The following is an 18,848-nucleotide window of genomic DNA, read 5'->3' as shown; positions in this document are numbered from 1 at the left end:
ATCACTTTCTTGACAAGTAATCATTATTTACCTTGAATCACACAGGGGAATAGAAACCAACCTGCTTTCAATTTCTCTTTAACATCCCAGCTTAGCAAGAGCAAATATTTAAATCCCAGAATCCCAGCATGGTGGGGGTTAGGAAGGACCTCTGGAGATTACCCAGTCAGCCTCCCCTGCTCAAGCAGGGACACCCACAGCAGCTTGTCAAGGACCACAATGGCCACCTGAGTTTGGAAGCTCTCCACAGAAGGAGACTTCACAACCTCTCTGGGCAGCCTGCTCCACAGCTCCAGCACTCTCACACCAAAGAATGCTCTCCTCCTGTCCAGGTAGAACCTCCCAGGTTCCAGTTTGTGCCCACTGCCCCTTGTCCTGCCACTGAGCACCACAGACAAGAGTCTGGCCCCATCCTCTTGCCCTCCACTCTTTAGATCTTGCTGAGCAGGTCATCTCTGGGGCCGCCCTTCTCCAGGCTCCACAGCCTCAGGGCTCTCAGCCTTTCCTCCTCACAGAGATGCACCAGGCCCCTCAGCATCTTTGTAGACTCTGCTGGATTCTCTCCAGTAATCCCATGGACCTAGAACCCATCATGATCTGCCTATTACACAGATTTAGACATTAAAGAGAGGGTTCAGAGCAGCAGCAAGATCCAGGGACTGAGCACACTTCCAGCACCTTCCCGGAACCCTTACTGAGCACCAGCAGGTACTTACGCAGATCTCCCTTCCACATCCAGTTTGGTAGGACTGACTCCTTTCTTAGCAAGGATGGATGAAACCTTCTCCACATCACCTCTTTCTGCTGCTTTCATCAACCTGTCGTCATACTTGTTCCAGTCTGTGTTCAGCTGTGCAGGAGAGAAGCAGAGAAGCAGGTGAGCTCCGAGTGCTCTACAGACACAGCTCTTCCTGACTGTTCACAGGGTCAAACTTCACCTCCCTCTGATGTTCAAGAGGAGAACATCTACTGAGCTGCAGAGAGACATTCCAAGTCTACAGCTTTGAATTGCCTGCAGCTTCCAAAACAACATGGAGCACAAAGAATCATAAAGGCTGTAAAAGACCTCTAAGATCAAGTCCAACCTTCCACTTAACAGTTCCATGAGCTCTAGATTATGTCCCCTGGTGTCACATCCATGTATTTCTTGAGCATATCTAGAGATGATTACTCCAACATCTCCCTGGGCAGCCTGTTCCAATGCCTGACCACTCTTTCAGGGAAGAAATCATTCCTCATGTCCAACCTAAATCTGCCGTGGCACAGTTTGAGGCCACTGAGAGCCTTCTACTCCCAAGTCTAAACAGCTCCTGGTCTCTCAGTCTTTCTTCATAAGAGATGCTTGAGTCCCTTCATCACTCTTCTAGCTCTGTTGGACTCTCTCCAGCAGATTCCTCTCTCTCTTGAACAACAACAAACAAAATCTAAAAACTATGGAAACTTCATGTCAAAAAACATCCAGTTAGATGCTACCAAGACAGAGCTTCCTTCTCCTTTAGACTGCCTTTGCTAGCAAGGACTGAATTTTTGTGTCCTTTGATCCATGATGAAGCACACCAAGCCAAACCAGCCAGTTCTCAAAGCAGGCAGAGCCCAGAGCTGCAGCAAGGTCTGCACCAGTGCCTGGGATTGCTTGGAAAAAGGGGAGATAAAAAATCCCCACACCAAACCCCAAACTTGCTGCCAACCAGCTTGCACCTGCAGAATGATCTGTGCCACGGAGTTGTGGCCATGATTATCTATTCTCCATGCTCAGGATTAATGAGATTAGAGTCCTCATGAAGTCTCAGCAACAGCTTGTTCAGTGCAATACCTGCTCAAAGTGCCATGGAGTAATAAAAATAGACAGCTAATGAAATTACAGCCATGGGTGCTGCCCAGCACAGCACTGAGCTGGCAATCAATTAAAACATCCATTAGCTTAAAAGCCAAGCCAGGCTGCTTGGCATAATGAAGTCATGACACTGGTGACATTTCTGGTCACAGCAAAAGCTGCACCATGGCCAGAAGGATGCCAACATTCCTCTGCCGCTGGGCAAAGCTTCCTCTGCCAAGGATTCTGAACTACATCAGCCACAGTACCTAGACAGCATCAAGCTCTGCTCTCTCAGAGTTCTATGGTGTGTGACACATTTCACATCCCTGAAGGAAAGCAGCCACATCTGGTATGGTTGCCACTGGATTTAGACCCTTGAGCTGCACACTTGGAGCTTACAGCTGCTAGCACAAACTCACTCAGCTCTACAGAAGACCCTTCACACTGCATCATGTTGGAAGGGACCCTCAAAGGGCATCTTGCCCTGCAGTCAGCAGGGGCACCTCCAACTAGATCAGGCTGTCCAGGCTTACATCAAGTCTGATCTTGAAGGTCTCCGGGGAAACTTCATAAATCTATTTAATAAATCAAAATTCCTCACCCTCATTTCATAGAATCAACCAGGTTGGAAGAGACCTCCAAGATCATCCAGTCCAACCTATCACTCAGCCCTATCCAATCAACTAGACCATGGCACTAAGTGCCTCTTCCAGTCTTTTCTTGAACACCTCCAGAGATGGCAACTCCACCACCTCCCTGGGCAGCCCATTCCAATCACCCTCTCAGATAATAGATCTGATTATCCAAAGCATTATTTAAAGACAGCCATATGAATATTTTCTCCCTTTTGGTTACAGCACTTCATTAAACCACATTAATTTCCTGTAATTAAATACTATCACCCCATACATTTCACATTTAAGGAAGGAGTTAATTAGGAGACTGAGCTGGAAAGTAAAACCAAACAGAATTAGTGGGGTTTCCCCCCCCCCCCTAAATCAAACCAGGGCATTCACAGGAATTAAAAAGAAACTCTTACAAAGCATTTACAGCATTCAAGCTTCTACCCTTTTTGCAGTGCTGCCCTGGATAGGAAACCCAAGATACCTACTGTGTCTTTAGCTGCACAAGCAAACCAACAAGTCATGGTAGAAGTCGCAGCTTCCTGCTGCCAGAAGCAATCAGTTGATCTCGCCTCAAGTTACAAACCAGGGCAGCTCACAAAGCACCAGGGCAGAGCTCACACACGGATTCTTTCCACCGCCCTGAATTCATCTTGTTCCATCCTTCACTTAGCTTGGATCCCCATTTTCCCCATCTTCAGGATCATCTTCAGACTTCATCACTCTGAAATAAACAGGGGCTACACCCCTGGCTAGAGGCTGCCTGGCCAGTGAAGCCCTTTGTTGGCTCTGTCCCTTCTCACCAGCCAGCCCCAAAGAAAACCCTCCTGGAAGCTTTCACTTCTGTGTTGGGACCGAAGTGGCCAGAAGGACTCCAAGCCACAAGTAAATACCTCTTCAGGTCTGAAATATCTTGTAAACAATCCATAGGCAGTCTCATCAACCCTGATCTATTTCTGATAAGGCAGTAGCTGATAGCCACAGGACAGAAAGCCATGGCTGTGGACACATTCCCTGCATGCTCCTGCCCTGAGTAAGGCATCTGAGGTTTAATGTTAACTAAGGAGACAAGCATGCATGAAACTCTACTACGGTGTTGTTCCGCTCCCCAGACATGCAAGCACTCACTTTAAAATAACAAACACGTGAAGACAAATTAGCTGCCCACTGACATTAAGGAAGGTCACACTCAGCACGCCACTAATAACACAGCAGGACTGAAATACTCCCAGGAGTAATTTTTTCCCCTCCCCGTGTTCCACAACACCACAAAGCCGAAACCAGACTGGGGAGCAGACTTCAGACAGTCTCAGCCCCGGAGCAGATGGAATGCCTGGTCCTATTTGGACAGAAATGGAGCCCATTTGAAATTAGAAAACACACATGCCTCTGCTTTTAAACAAAATCAATCCTCCTTCTCCAGGGGTGAAACCCATTCTGAATAGAACCTGGTTTCAGCTTACTGCTGCTGCTGCCAGGCTGTCTCCCAAGATGTTCAAGGAGAGGAGTCAGGGAGGCTGTGAAAACAGGCCACAGACAGCGCAATGATTAACAGCAGGGATGATGAAGGGGTCTCCTTTCACAAGGTTTAAATTTAAATGGAGATCTACCAAGTGGCATATTTAGAGGAACAGGTCAACAAGACAAGGAACACACTGTTGTGGCTGCAGGAACATTGAATCAGAGAACTGTTTTCAGTTGGAAAAGACTTCTATGATCAGAGTCCAACCACGGTGCAGAGATGGAGAAACCACATCCACACCCTGAAGGGCACCCACAAGGGACTGAAAAAAATCACTTCATAAATGGGTCACAGAACCATTCAGGCTGGAAAAGAACTCTAAGATCACCCAAGTCCAACCATTAACCCAACATCACCAAGTCTACTGCTAAACCATACCCCCCAGCACCATGACTCCACAGCTTTGAAATCTCCTCCAAGGATGGGGACTCCACCACTGTCCTGGGCAGCCTGTGCCAGGTTTGGATAACCCTCAAGGGGAAGAATTTGTTCCTCTAAGCCTTCCCTAGTGCAGTTTGAGGCCACTTCCTCTTTTTCCTCTTGTTCTGTCACTTGTTCCTCCTGAGAACATACCAACTCCCACCTGGCTCCAAGCTCCTTCCAGTGAGTTGTAGAGAGCCAGAAGGTCTCCTTTCAGCCTCCTTTTCTCCAGGCTCAGCAACCTGAGGTTAAACTGACTTTTGAAATCACTCACACACAATTTACCCCTTCCCAGCAGCTTCTACACAGTTCCACACCAACTTGCTGCAAGCACCAGCCCTTGGCCTCCCAGCACCAACATGTTTCTCAGGAGAACATTCCAGGACCTCTCTGCAATTAGTGTCCACATGACAAAGCCACTCCAAAAGAGGGCAGTGACTTTGTCATCTCAAGTTATCTTCTGTCCAGGACCAAGTCTGTCTCCTCAAGCTAAAAATGGCATTATTTTGGGGGGAGGGGATAAGAATAAATACACTTTACAAGTGACAACAACAGCAAAATAACCAAACCAAGCTCTGCCAAAATCCATTGAACTGAAATGAGTTTGATGAGAAACCACATCAGTAAGAGTTGTGCCTTCCATGTCAACAGTCTTCTTCTCTACTTTGTTTGTCCCAAGGTTTTCCCTTGTCTCCATTTTTATCTGCCTGCAGACATTCCTCATGACTCGTGAGCTGTACTCACCCTGCAGCCCCTTTATGCTGAAGATCCTCCCAAAGCAGCCTTGACCACAAGATTTAGGATTGCTAAACCACATTCCCCAGTCCTGCCCAGCTCAGACTAAGCACAAACACAAGTTCTCTGGAAATTCAGTCTTCATGGCTCCAGCAGGACCCAGCAGCTTTGAGAAACACAACCCTGGTGACAAATTCACAGGGACTGAACTGTTCTCCAAGGCAGATCAAAGTGGAAATTCAGAAGAGCAGAAAGGGAGCTCCAAGGGTATAAACTCATGAAAAGAGCTTATGCTGCACTCATTCCACTCATAACCAAAGCTTGGAACCTAATTTACTTGGGATTTTCAGAACAAAGGCCATCACTGATACAGCAGAAGCTCCTGAAATGGAGAGATTCCAAGACCACCTGGATATAATCCTGGGAAAGCTGCTGTGGATGACCCTGCTTGAGAAGTGGGGTTGGTCTGAATGACCTGCAGAGGTCCCTTCCGACCCCATCAACTGGGCTCCTGCAATGTTGGGCCAGGGACACACAAAATGGTCCTACTATGGCAGCAAAAAGAAATTGTGACAAGCTAACTTGTTGCTGAGGTGTAGAATTACTGCTCAGGAGGCTTCCACCTGCAGTGTAAATTGCTCATCCAGCATCTCTAAACACTTTTGCCTATGGAGCTCCAAAACATCAACTACACAAAGAAAAAACATGAACAACCTCCAGCAGTCATCTGCCTCCCTTGAGGAACACCAGCTGGAAGTCAAAGCAGCTCTTAAACCTTTCAGTCCCCAAAGCTGACATAAACCTGTGAAAGTGAGCAGGGCTCCTCAGCAGCACTGAGCCAGGCAGATAATCCCATTAACGAGGAAAGCCAGAGGGAACACAGCCTCCTCTAATGCCATTAGTGGGTGACATAAGCACATCAAACACTGAGAGCAAAGAGCTCTGGGCAAACACTGCCAGTGCACTAACACCAGGAGCTCACAGAGCTATCAGTGGGCTTCAGCTAACCTAAAGAAGCACACTGACATCATACCCCTGTGGAAACAGGTGAGGAGGCCTGGAAAGGACACAGAGAACGATTCTCCTCAAAGAAGAGACCAAGAACTACTCACTTTAGGCTCATATCTGTCAGAAGACCAACTGTGTCCTGGGCTGGAGCGGGCAGAAGTGAGAGAGAGGATTCTGCCCCTCTGCTGAGACCCCATCTGCAGGGCTGGGGCCAGCTCTGGAGTCCTCAGCACTGCAGAGACATGGACCTATAGGAGCAGGGCCAGAGGAGGTTACAGCAACGCTGGGAGGGCTGCAGGCCATCTGCTGGGAGGACAGAGACAGAGCTGGGGTTGCTCAGCCTGGAGAAGAGAAGGCTCCAGGGAGACCTTCTGGTGGCCTTTCAGCGCTTCAAAGGTTGGATCAGAAAGCTAAGGACAGATTCTTAAGCAGGACCTGTTGTGATGCTTTGAACTAAAAGAGGGAAATTGCGATTGGAGAGAAGGGAGAAATGTTTGACCCTGGGGGCAGTGAGACCCTGGCCCAGCTTGCCCATAGAAGCTGGAGATGTCCCATGCCTGGAGCCATTGCAGGTCAGCTTGTCTGGGGCTCTGAGTCACCTGCTCTAGTTGTAGATGTCCCTGCTGACTTCAGGGGGTTGGACTGGATGAGCTTGAAAGGTCCCATGCAAACCAGTCTGGAATTCTATTCTGTTTCTCCCAGTTCAGGTCTCAGGGGGTTCCCACAGGGCTGCTTTGTCACCGAGTGCTTGCTGAGTCATTACTACACATCTACTACACGTCTGTGTGCCCCACCAGCTCAGCAGGGAGGAGCAGGGCAGGCTGGGCACATTCATCACCCTGCACATTTCACATCCCTGCTCTTTTCACAGAGGCCAGAGTCCATTTGTGAGCCAAACCAAGGTCTGAACTGCCCCACCCTGTCATTTGACATGGCACAAGGTGACAGCTGCTTTTGAAGTCGTTTGATTTATTTCCCCTGCACAGGCTGACAACACGAAAGGCCAGGTCAGGCTGTGGAAACAGCTCAGCAACCAGGCTGAGCCTCTTCCTGCTGCACACCAGCCAATACCCACCCAACCTGTGCATTTGAAGTGGTCTCCAGCTGCCAAGAAACTACTGCAGGTTTGGGGCAGTGTTAGCTCATATGTGAAGGGGGAAAATGGCATTTTCTGGTTTATAACCATAGTTTGCTTATCTGACTGTCTGTATTCACTTACAAATGCTTTGGAGTTCAAAACTGACAGAGTCAGAGGCAATGTTTAGTCTGCATCAGGGAACAACAGCTTGAACAGAGAGTTCTTGTTTCACCCCCAGGTTACATTATCACCTCATTTACTCATTTCTCCATCTACAGAAGGTTACTGAATGCTATGAGTGGGTGAGGCTCAGTCTAAACAGTGATCAAACACAGCAGCCTTCCTGGGACTGCTCTGGTTTTGTGTTGCTCAAAAAGCTCCTGTCAAGAATACACATCAGCAGGTTGTGCTGCTGCAAGGCTTGATTCATGTAATTGCATCCTGTAATTAATCCTGAATCCCAGCACGGAGGGGTTTGGAAAGGACCTCTGCAGATCATCCATGCCAAAGCAGAGGCACCCACAGCAGCTTGCCCAGCACTACGATGGCCACCTGGGTTTGGCAGCTCTCCAGAGAGGGAGACTCCACAGCCTCTCTGGGCAGCCTGCTCCAGGGCTCCAGCACCCTCACAACAAAGAATGCTCTCCTCATCTTCAGATGGAACCTCCTGGGTTCCAGTTTGTACCCATTGCCCCTTGTCCAGTCATTGGGGCACCACAGGCAAGAGTCTGAGCTCAACCCTTTGCCCCCCCACCCCCTCAGCTCTCTTGCTGAGCATTAAGTAGATCCTCTCTGGGGCTGCTCTTCTCCAGACTCAACAGCCCCAGGGCTCTCAGCCTTTTCTCCTCACAGAGATGCCCCAAGCCCCTCAGCATCTTCAGAGCCTCTGCTGAACTCTCCAGTATCTCCTTGTCTCTCAAACTGTGGAGCCCAGAACTGGACCCAGTGCTCCAGCTGTGGCCTCACTAGGTGCTAGAAACCAATCTCTGCACAACCAGGATTAGCAATCAGTAACCACCCAAACACACACCACTAATACTCCTGATTCTACCCCATCTTTAAGGCACTTTCCTTCCTCCTCAAGTTGCCATCTCTCACCAAGATCAAATCATTAATTACTCAAATCTAGCTCTCCACATGACAAGGCAAATAGTCCTTTCAAAGCCCTCTTAAAGGGCTGCAAATCTGTGTCCAATAGGTCATTTCAATCCACAAGGAGAGAGAAGTACATAAGAACATGGCCACGTTTCATTTCCCACACAGCCAGGGCAGGTGGAAAAAGAACTCATCAGCTACAACAGCACCCAAGCCACAGAAAGAACTCTGCATGGAACACCTGAAGGAGGCCAAGTCTGCTAAAATGAATCAAAGACCTACAAATCTTCCCAATTTTTGTTTTTGAACACAACTTCCTCCTTGCCAACACACAACCATAGGGCACTGGATTGCTAAAACCTCCTCAAAAGGTGAGACACTGGAAGAGGTTGCTCAGGGAGGCTGTGGATGCCCCCTCCCTGAAGGTGTTCCAGGCCACCTTGGATGGGACCTTGAGCAACCTGCTCTAGTGGAAGGTGTCCCTGCCCATGGCAGAGGGGTTGGAACTGGATGATCTTCAAGGTCCCCTCCAATTCAAACCATTCTATGAATCCACAACATTTCTATCCCTGAAGTACAGATCAACTTGGACAGTAATAAAAGTGATCAGAAAAACCTCCACACCCTGAAAACAAACCAGTGGTGTTCAAACAATCTGTTAAGTACATTTTATGGGAACTGGAGCCAGAGTTAGGCACATCAAAGAAGGTTACAACCCCTGAGAGCAATAAAAGCATCACAGATGCCAGCACAAAAACACCTGGGAGCCCAGGTCCTGCAGCAGCTTTGTTCCAAAAGCAGCCAGGAGAAAGTATTTCCCCTTGAACTGGAGAGAAAGCAACAACAAGGTCAGAGCCCAGCTGCCTTTCCCTGCCATTAAAACCTGTGTCACCCCACGTTCCTCAGGCCTGGAGGCAAGAACCATTAGCCTGATTAAAAGTTCTCATGCAAGGCCTGATTGATTTGTGTGCGTCCCCTGATTAATAGCAAACCATCAGGGAATATTAAGGGGTGATGAAACTTGACCTACCATGCAGGGAAAACCTGACCATTGTGCAGGGGAGCAGCCTCCAGCACCTCCGTGTGGTACAGAGAACACCTACCTTGCTGTCTGACCCCAACCTGCTCAGTCATCACTTAGAAATGAACATACAGAGACAGCCTCAGACTCCCAGGTGCTGCAAGCACTTGCATGATGACAAATATTGATACTGAAATACTGACAAAGCACTACAGAAGGTTGGATCTGAGGAGAAGGTCAAACGAACTTCAGACAGATAAGCAAAGAGCCTTATCGGCACCATTCTGGCCACAGATCAGCTAAGGAGATGCAGTCTGCACTCAAGCATTGGCCCTACCTCCAATATTTAAAATATTTCCACTTGTTGCATTCCAAAGTGATAAAGCTTTGATAAAGACTCATAAAGCAGTGGCAAAAAAAGAAGCCTGAAGAATCTCAATGCACCCAGAAACAGGCTACACCCCAAAGCTTCTGCTGAACCGCAAAGTGCTCCTTGTGTTCCTCCACCATCAGCCACAAACAAGCAGCTCATTCTGGTTTGCTACATGCAAATGGAGTACCAAGGGTTCTTCAAGGAGCACTGACATCAGCAGGAGCCTTAATAAGCCCTTCTGGAACCTAAACATGCTCTGAGGAGCCACCAGAGTCAGGCTAGGGCTTTGCCATTTGAATATTATGGTGCTGTCAGCCCTCAGGTTTGACACTAGAAAATTACAGCGCTGCGGATTCTCGGCCACGCTGCCTGATGATGCCCTCACGGAGTCACCTTGGGTTTCAGGGAGCCACAGAACGGCTTGGGTTGGAAGAGACCTTCCAAATCACCTAGTTCCAACCTCCCTGCCATGGGCAGGGCCACCTCCACTACACCAGGTTGCTCAAGGTCTCACGCAACCTGGCCTTCAAGACCTCCAGGAAGGGGACATCCAGGACCTTCCTGGGCAACCTGTGCAGTGTCTTACTACCCTCACTGGAAAGAATTTCTTCCTAATCTCCAGTCTAAATCTCCCCTCTTCCAGCTCAAAGCCACTGTCCCTCATCCTATCACTACAAGTAGTTCTAAAGAGCCCCTCCCCATCTTTCTTGTAGCCCCCTTCAGGTACTGGAAGGCTGCTTTAGTGCCTCCCCAGAACCTTCTTTCCCGCAGGCTGAACAGCCCCAACTTGCCCAGCCTGTGCCCAGAGGGAAGGTGCTCCAGACTTCTGATTGCCTTCACGGCCTGCTATGGACATGCACCAACAGTTCCACATCCCTCTAATGCTGGGGGCACTGGATCTGGACACAGTGCTCCAGCTGGGGTCTCATCAGAGCAGAGGGGCAGATCCACCTCCCTTGTCCTGCTTGTCACACCTCTCTTGACACAGCCCAGCACACATTTGCATCCTAATTTGCCAGCGACCATTCCCAGCTCCTTTGGAACTTTTCCATCAACTCAGAGCCCTAAATCCTTCTCCTCCAGACTACTCTGTCTGGGTTGCCTACAGACATAGCACAGGGAACAGCAATTTTGTTCCAGCCAACAGTAGCAATGCTGGAAAAATTCTGCTGATGACAATTGTTTGGAGTCTGCACAGAGCAGAGCAGTGACAAAACCTTGCTCACAAGCTGATGTGTGCCACCAGCAAGCACAGGTTTTCTCTGCTGCCTAAGGAACTCAACACAGAAGTGACCTTAGATCTTCAGCTTTGATCCATAGGTTAAAACCAGGAGATCAAATATCTGATTTTCACTTCATTCCTTCATGTACTCACGTAGAGAAGACAAGACTCCAAGGAGACCTTAAAGCAGCTTCCCAGTACCTGAAGAGCACTACAGGAATGCTGAGGAGGGAGTTTTTACAGGGGCTTGTAGTCAGAGGATGAGAGGCAATGGCTTTGGCCTGGAAGAGGGGAGGTTGAGACTGGAGATGGGGGAGAAATTCTTTATAGTGAAGGTGGTGAGGCAGTGGAACAGGTTGCTTAGGGAGACTGTGGATGCTCCATCCCTGGAGATGTTCCAGGCCAGGCTGGATGAGGCCTTGAGCAGCCTGCTCTAGTGGGAGGTGCCCCTGCCCACAGCAGAGGAGTTTGAACTAGATGAGCTTTAAGGTCCCTTCCAACCCAAACCATTCTCTGATCCAATTTTACAGCGGTCTGTTGCTACAAATCACTGTGAAGTTACTCTGCTGCAGGTACAAAGACCGATCCTCCACTGATTAACCAGCTAATTAACAGCAGCATTCCTCCCCTAACAAAAGCAGCCAGATCAGACAAGAGGTGGTGCCTCCCATGGGCTGCTGACGGGGCAGGAGCGGCTGAAGCGTGTAGTGGGACAACCCAAACAGTTCCACTTCTGTCAGACAGAAGTCATCCACCTAACGCTGGGCAGTGTGCACAGGAACAGAGGTGTGAGTACCACCTGAAACATGTTCAGCTGCCTCCAGCTACAGAATTTGTGGAGGCACAGACTGGTTTGGGTGGGAAAGGTTCTTTCAAGCTCATCCAGTCCCATACCCCTGCAGTCAGCAGGGACCTAAGCAACCAGGACAGGTTGCTCAGAGCCCCAACAACCTGTCCTGCAATGGGTCTACGGATGTGGCATCTCCTACATGAGCCAGGGTCTCACCACTCTCAGGGTCAAACATTTCTCCCTTCCCTCCAGTCTGAATCTCCCTCTTTTAGTTCAAATCATCACCTCTTCATCCTTTCACAACATGCCCTGCTCATAAGTCCCTCCTCAGCTTTCTAACCAGCCCCTTGAAGCACTGAAAAGCTACCAGGTCTCCTTGAAGCCTTCTCTTCTCCAGGCTGCACAACCCCGACTCTCTCAGCCTGGCTTCACAGCAGAGGGCTTCCAGCATCATTGCTGTGGCCACATCTGGCCCTGCTCCAACAGGTCCATGTCTCTGCTGTGCTGAGGACTTCAGAGTTGGCACCAGCACTGCAGGTGAGGTCTCAGCAGAGTGCAGCAGAGGGGCAGAATCATCTCCCTGCCCTTGCTGCCCACATTGTGGAGGATCAGCCCAGGACATTGCCAGGGCTGGGCTAGGAGTGCTTGGTGCTGGCTCATCTCCAGCTTTGCACCAGCAAGTCCTCCTTCATAGGACTGCTCACAGTTTCTCCATCCCCAGCCTGTGCTGACACTGATGACTGTCCTCATCCATGAGCAGGACCTTGCACTTGGCTTTGTTGAACATCATGATGTTCACATGGGCCCACTTCTCCAGCTTGGCTCTGGATAACACCCCCTCCCTGTTCAGAGCCTCAAGTAATAGTCACAGCTCATCATACCAGGACAAGTGCTCAGGCAGCTACCTCTGTCTCTTGCACAATGGTTTTCACTAATGATATGTGATGTGCCATTTCTCTTCACCAAACACATCCAGCATGGCTCTCCCCAGAGGAGAAAGGCCTGGTGGAAGTTTTGGCTGGGTTTGACATCTGCTCAGTCTCACTGCTCACAGCCTCTCTAGGCAGTGCTGATGATTTCTAGAGTGCCTGCCTGCCTGCTTATCTCGCACCAGCTCCAGCTTTGATGTCCTATCTTCAGATGCAAACAACTCCCAAGAGCTGCAGCCCCACCAGTGCTCAGTGATACAGCTCTGGCTGTGCTCGAAGCTCTACCAGGAATCTCTGCAAACTCTCATCCCCTGGCAAGCAGTCCAGAAGAAGCTTCCCCTAATGTCCAGACCTCAGCAGAAAGGACAGAAAGGTTAAAACTCCCCCAATTAAGATGATGATGAAGCTGAAATTTAACAGAGCAACTCCACAGCAGTTCCTCAATAGATTCCTTAGCTTATTTTCCAAGCACCATCAGCCAGCTGGAGCTGGCCAACCCAGACCATTCCATTTCCAGACATGATGTTCTGGAGAACTGTGGAATTGCTAATAACTATCATTTTAATTTCTGCTTCTTTTTATGGCTTCAGAAGAAAAGCAACAAAGCCCTTTCCAAAGGATCACCATCAGAAGACAGAGGGCATGGAATTATTACCTGAAGCTGGAGAAAAAAAGTTCAGGAGCATGGCAAAGGGATTCAATTTCTCTCTACCCCCCCAGGAAATAGCACTAGGTGGGGACAGGAAGGAGGGATGAATTTTCTCAGACAAGCAACTCTTTTACACTCTTTTTAGGCAGGATCTATAAAGCTCCTGCTGGCAGGATTCCCACCCACTTCCCCTCCTTCCCTAGGAGGTAGAAACAGAGACCTGGCTTTTCCCCAATCCTTCTCCCTCAGCCCCACTACTGACACAGACCCAAAGGGCTGGATTTTGTTTTCCCCACATAGAAGGTTCCATGTTGGGGTTTGATTAGCGAGTGGAGTGATCACGTAACCAAAGTACGTAACAGGCAGGGGAAGCAAGGACATCATGGGTACAAAAGGGGGGCTTCTGGAAGGATCTCACTGAAAATAAGTATTAAGTATGATTTCTGATCAAATATGACACTTCCTATCTATTGGAATCTATGCCAGATGCTTTTGTTAGGGAAGGAGTGGAGTGCTAAGAGCCTCTCAGCTTCCTTTGGGAAGGACAGCCTTAGATGTTCCACCATCAGAGGTCTTCAACCAGTGGGGGAGTCTTGGGAAGCATTTTTCATGTATAAACAATGATCTCTGTCTACTATTTAGTTGCAGAAGGAGCAGAAAATCCTAACTGAAGTCCAAGCATCAAGAGTGGACATTATCTTCTAATCTAGAAGCTTTAAGTGAAACCACCAGCACCACCTACAAGGGCTTGTTGAAAGGATGAGAAGCAATGGATTTAAGCTTGAGAAGGGTAGATTTAGACTGGATATTAGGAAGAAATTCTTTACAGTGAGAGTGCTGAGACACTGCAACAGGTTGTCCAGGAAGGCTGGGAATGTCCCCTCCCTGGAGGCATTGAAAGCCAGCCTGGATGGGGACTTGAGCAACCTGGGCTAGAAGAAGGTGCCCCTGTCCATGGCAAGGAAGTTGGAGCTGGATGATCTTTAAGGTGCCTTCCAACTCAAACCATTCTGTGAATTTAGGTGTCTGTGAAAACAACTTCCCTTCGAGCTTTTAAGAGCAGAGGTTATTCTGAAATTTATTCAAACTTGCTCAAACCTGCTTTGGAAGGAAGGTTTGTGCAGCCTTCACCTTCAGAAGTGAGAAGTCCCCACCTCTACTCAAAGCCAAACAGAGCTGCTGCCAGTGTTTGTTGAAATAGCATAATTGTAGCCTCGCAGTGAAACAACAAACAGTTCTGAAGCACAACTAATGAACAGCACACCAGTGCCAGCCTCCACACGACAGATCATCATAACTGACTTCTGAATCACTCCTCTGCAGAGGGAAACGTTCAGCACAGGGCAGCACTTCCACAGGGAGCTGTCACCGTGTCGGATGAGTTGGCTCAGCACTTCCCAAGCCTGACTATTGGCATAGCTTTCAAATGAGTTATTATTTTCAAGTCGCAGCTTCAGATCCAAGACAAATGCACAGAGGTATTTTAAAGACTGCTACTATCTTAAACGAGCGATAAAAGCCAGCGTGTGGCTGCTAATCTGCTCTCTTCTTCTACTCCACATGGCCAGAGGCAAGTCCAGCAGAGCAACAGAGACAGCAAGAAGCTCAAGAGGGCAACTGCCACAGCAGACTCCAAGTGAAGCATTTAGGTCACAGTTAGAGATGATTTACCAAAGTAACTTCCCAGCATTGCTTTATTCCCTCGCAAAGCCCTCTCTCAGCAAAAGCCATCTGTGAAGATCACAGAATCACAGACTGCACTGGGCTAGAAGGGACCTTCAATGGCCCCCTTGTCCAGTTCCCCAGCAAGGACATCTCCAAGTAGATCAGGTTGCTCAGGGCCACATCAAGGTCGACCTTGAGTGTCTCCAGGGATGGGACCTCTGCCACATCTCCAGGCAACCTGTGCCAGTATCTCACCACCCTCATTGTGAAAAACTTCCTCCTGATATCCAGCCTAAATCTCCCCTGCTCATTTCAAACCAGTGCCCCTCATCCTGCCACCACATGCCCTTCTGAACAGTCCCTCGCCAGCCTTTCTGTAGGTCCCCTTCAAATACTGAAATGCAGCTCTAAAGGTCTTCCAGGAGCCTTCTCTTCTCCAGGCTGAGCAACCCCAACTCTTTCAGCCCCCCACATGCAGTGTTCCAGCCCTCTGATCATCTTGACGGCCTCCTATCGACCCACTCCACCAGCTCTATGTCTCTTGTGCTGAGGACCCCATAGCTGGACACATCACTCCAGGTGAGGTGTCATCAGAGCAGAGCAGCAAAATCACCTCTCCATCTGCTGGCCACACTGCTTTTGACACAGCCCCGAGGCACGAAGTAAAAAAGGAAAGCCAACAAAGCTACCTAAAGCCACTCAATCTTGAAAGCCAGAGAGAAGACCACACAGACAACCGCAGCATCACGGAGGTGCCTCATTTCCAGAGGTTGCAACCCCCCCCCCCAGGCCCCGTACGAGCAGAAAACACAACTGCAAAAAGTCGCTAGGTGCCCTGAAAGCTTTTTGTTCACCTCCTAAGCGAATCCTCCTGCTGTGCGCTGGGCTAAGCGCTCGGATTCCGCCACAGGAATTACTAAGGCTGAGCCGGCCGCTGCCACCGCCATGCACACACATCTCAGCACGCCCCGGGGCAGGCTGCCAGCCACAGCTCAGCACTCCCAAGGCTCTTAGAAGATTAAACCAAAAAAAAAAAAAAAAAAAAGGTGTTAATTTCTGGTGGGGCCACAAAGCAAAAGCGAAGGCAGAGGTAAGGTGCGTTTGCAGGCTTGTTTTCCCAGCTGCAGGTCATCCAGGGCAGCCTCAGCAAGAGGCTGGGGGCCAGGCACTGTGAATATTCTCATCAGGCTTCTCCTCACACCAGTGCTGGAAGAGCCTCTCTGCTCTGCCTCCTCCCCACACACAGCCCACCCCGGGGGCTCCCTGCTCGCCTTGAAATCCCAAAGGACCCCCCCACTCCTCCCGCTGATCCCCAGCTCACTGAAGCCCAGCCCCTCACACCAAAGGCCAGGGGCTCCCCCAGAGAGCTCGCACCCCAGGGACTCTCTTCCCAATAAATTCCTTCAGCTCTTCCATGTTCCCTGCTTCCAGCAACGCCTCAGCTCCTCAGGGAGCAGAGACTCTGCGCTCTCACGCCATGTCCAGCTGCCTGGCTCATTCTGTTCCTCTCACCCCAGCCCTCAGAGACCTGCAGCTCTCTTGCCCCTCATGCCCTGACCCCTGACCTCCGCAGCCCTCCTGCTCCATCGCAGCACTTCCACACCTTGAACCTCCCGCAATCACTCCCTCACCTCCCCAGTCTCCCAGCCTCGCCCACCCCCCGGAGTCCCTCGACCCCACTCCTCGGATCCTCCTGCCCCACCGACCCCCCCAGAGCCCACTCCTCAGCTCCTCATCCTTACCTCCCCGCCCCATCCCCAGCTAGCCCCCAAAGAGGGTTAGCTCTCAAAGTGCCCCCCAGGCCAGCAGCCGCCGCTGCCCCCAGAGAAAGACCCCAAGCCCTCAAGTCCCACGGGGATGGCCTTCCCTTCCCCTCCCCTCCGTCCCCGGCGCAGCCCCACCGGCACCCACCGTGCTGCCTGCGATGACCGCTTCGTGCTTCTTCAAGCGGGACTTGAGGCTCTTCATGGCGCGGCCCGGGGCGGGCGGGCGGGCGCCGAACCGGCCCCGCGACGCGCACCCGCCGCCGCCACGGCCGGGACGAGCCGGAGCCGGCCCCCGCCCGCCGCCGCCGCCACCCCTCGCCGGCCACGCCGCCCACCGGCCAGCCGCAGCCAGTCAGCGCGCACCGGCCCGGCCCCGCGGCCAATCGCCGACAGGGGCAGCGGGAGGGACTTCCTCCTTTTAAAGCGGCCCGCGGGGGCGGGGGCGGGGGCGGCGCGGCGGGGTCTGACCCCGGGCGGCACCGCCTGCCCGCCAGGGGGAGCGCCGCGGGCGGGGCAGAGCAGAGCCGGGACACGCGGCAGGCGCTGCGCCGCTCTGGCGCCGAGGCTGCCCCGCGGGGGCCATAGAGAGGGTGGTGCGGCCCTGGGGCGAGGCTGGCACCGGGCGACAGCGGCCGGCACCGGCGGCACCCTAAGCACAGGCGGTGGTGACAGCGGGAGACGCTGCCGGTGCCCTCAGCAGTGTGCTTATGCCAGCAGGCTGAGGGGCAGGAGCCATGCAGCGGGAGCTTGTGCTGGCTGGAGAAGGGCTGGGTCAGCCTCATGGGGTTCAGCAGTGTCCCATACAACGAGGGCAAGGTCCTGCCCCTGGGCCAGGGACATCCCTGCTGTCAGCACGGCCTGGGGATGGGGCACCACACTGGAGAAGGACCTGGGGATGCTGCGGGGTGCAGAGCTGGACACGAGTCAGCAGAGCATCAGCCGCGTCCTGGGCTGAGCCCCAGCAGTGTGGGCAGCAGGGGCAGGGAGGGGATTCTGCCCCTCTGCTGTGCTCTGCTCAGCACTGACAGGGACCTATTAGGAGTGGGGCCAGAGGAGACTACAGCAACGCTGGGTGGGCTGGAAGGCCTCTGCTGTGAGGCCAGGCTGAGAGAGTTGGGGTTGTGCAGCCTGGAGAAGAGAAGGCTGCAGGGAGACCTTCTGGTGGCCTTTCAGTGCTTCAAAGGGACGATCAGAAAGCTGGGGACAGACTGCTGAGCAGAGTCTGTTGTGACAGGACAGGGGGTGATGGTTTGAACTACAGGAGGGAGCTGGAGACTGGAGAGAAGGGAGAAATGTTTGGCATTGAGAGTGGCAAGACCCTGTCCCAGCTTGCCCAGAGGGGTGGGAGATGCCCCATCCGTGTACCCATTGCAGGTCAGGTTGCCTGGGGCTCTGAGCAGCCTGCTCTAGGTGCAGATGTCTCTGCTGGCTGCAGAAGGGTGGCAGTGGCTGACCTTTGAGGGGTCCTTGCCACCCAAACCTGTCTGCAATGCCTGCTGTAATTGTCTCCCTCTGGGTTCCCCAGGTTGGGGACAAAGGACAGAGGTGCCAGGGCTGGTGACAGGAGGGAGAGAGCACGAACAGCTTGGTGCACGCTTGCCAGGAGCAAAAAGTGCAAACGGATCCCTGTCCTTGCAAACATCCTCCCTCTTCATAAAGGAGACCTTCAGCCAGAGGAGCTCTTACAAGCTGAGCAGAGGCAGCGTTTAAAACAGCATCATTAACTCCCAGCTTCTGCCTAAGGAATGTTTGAGGGCAGCAGTTTGTTTGGTTTGGTCACAGCTTTGCTCAGCCCCAAGTCTCTCTAGCATCTCCTTTTCATGCCCTTACTCACAGCCCTGTCACACATGGTGGCACAGCAGTGGCAGCTCCAAGGTCAGGAGGAGTGGTGAGGCTGTTTAACTACAAGCCAGGAACTGTGTTTAAGGCCTTGGATTGGAGCTATTCAATAAATAAATCTTAAGCATAAGCTGAGCTGGAGGTAAATGTCACTGCTTTTTCATCAGTTCAGGCCAACCATGTATGCAGACACTGCAGGTGGCCTGCTTAGAGGGAAGGGTACCTGGTGTCTCCAAACACTCTAAGTGTGTACTTAGCAGGGTTGCTGGGAAGCACCAGCATGCTCTGAAATGAAAT

The 18,848-nt window shown here is 51.3% G+C and overlaps 1 protein-coding gene across 3 annotated transcripts in view; it reads right to left on the bottom strand.

Moving 5' to 3' along the window:
* The window catches only part of UACA (uveal autoantigen with coiled-coil domains and ankyrin repeats), a 39,734-nt gene extending 22,785 nt beyond the window's left edge, over positions 1-16,949 (bottom strand). For all 3 annotated transcript variants that reach the window (XM_064157809.1, XM_064157810.1, XM_064157812.1), the window contains exons 1-2: positions 16,858-16,949; positions 717-850 (exon numbers count right to left, since the gene is read on the bottom strand). In XM_064157809.1, the coding sequence (XP_064013879.1) occupies positions 717-850; positions 16,858-16,914 (191 nt within the window). In that variant the 5' untranslated portion in view covers positions 16,915-16,949. The remainder of the gene's footprint in view (positions 1-716; positions 851-16,857) is intronic.
* Positions 16,950-18,848: the final 1,899 nt, after the last annotated feature.

The sequence above is a fragment of the Pogoniulus pusillus genome, chromosome 17 (genome assembly GCF_015220805.1).
Source record: "Pogoniulus pusillus isolate bPogPus1 chromosome 17, bPogPus1.pri, whole genome shotgun sequence".
NCBI lineage: Eukaryota > Metazoa > Chordata > Aves > Piciformes > Lybiidae > Pogoniulus > Pogoniulus pusillus.
The sequence above is the reverse complement of the archived record's forward strand: the minus strand, read 5'-3'. Positions and strand labels throughout refer to the sequence as shown.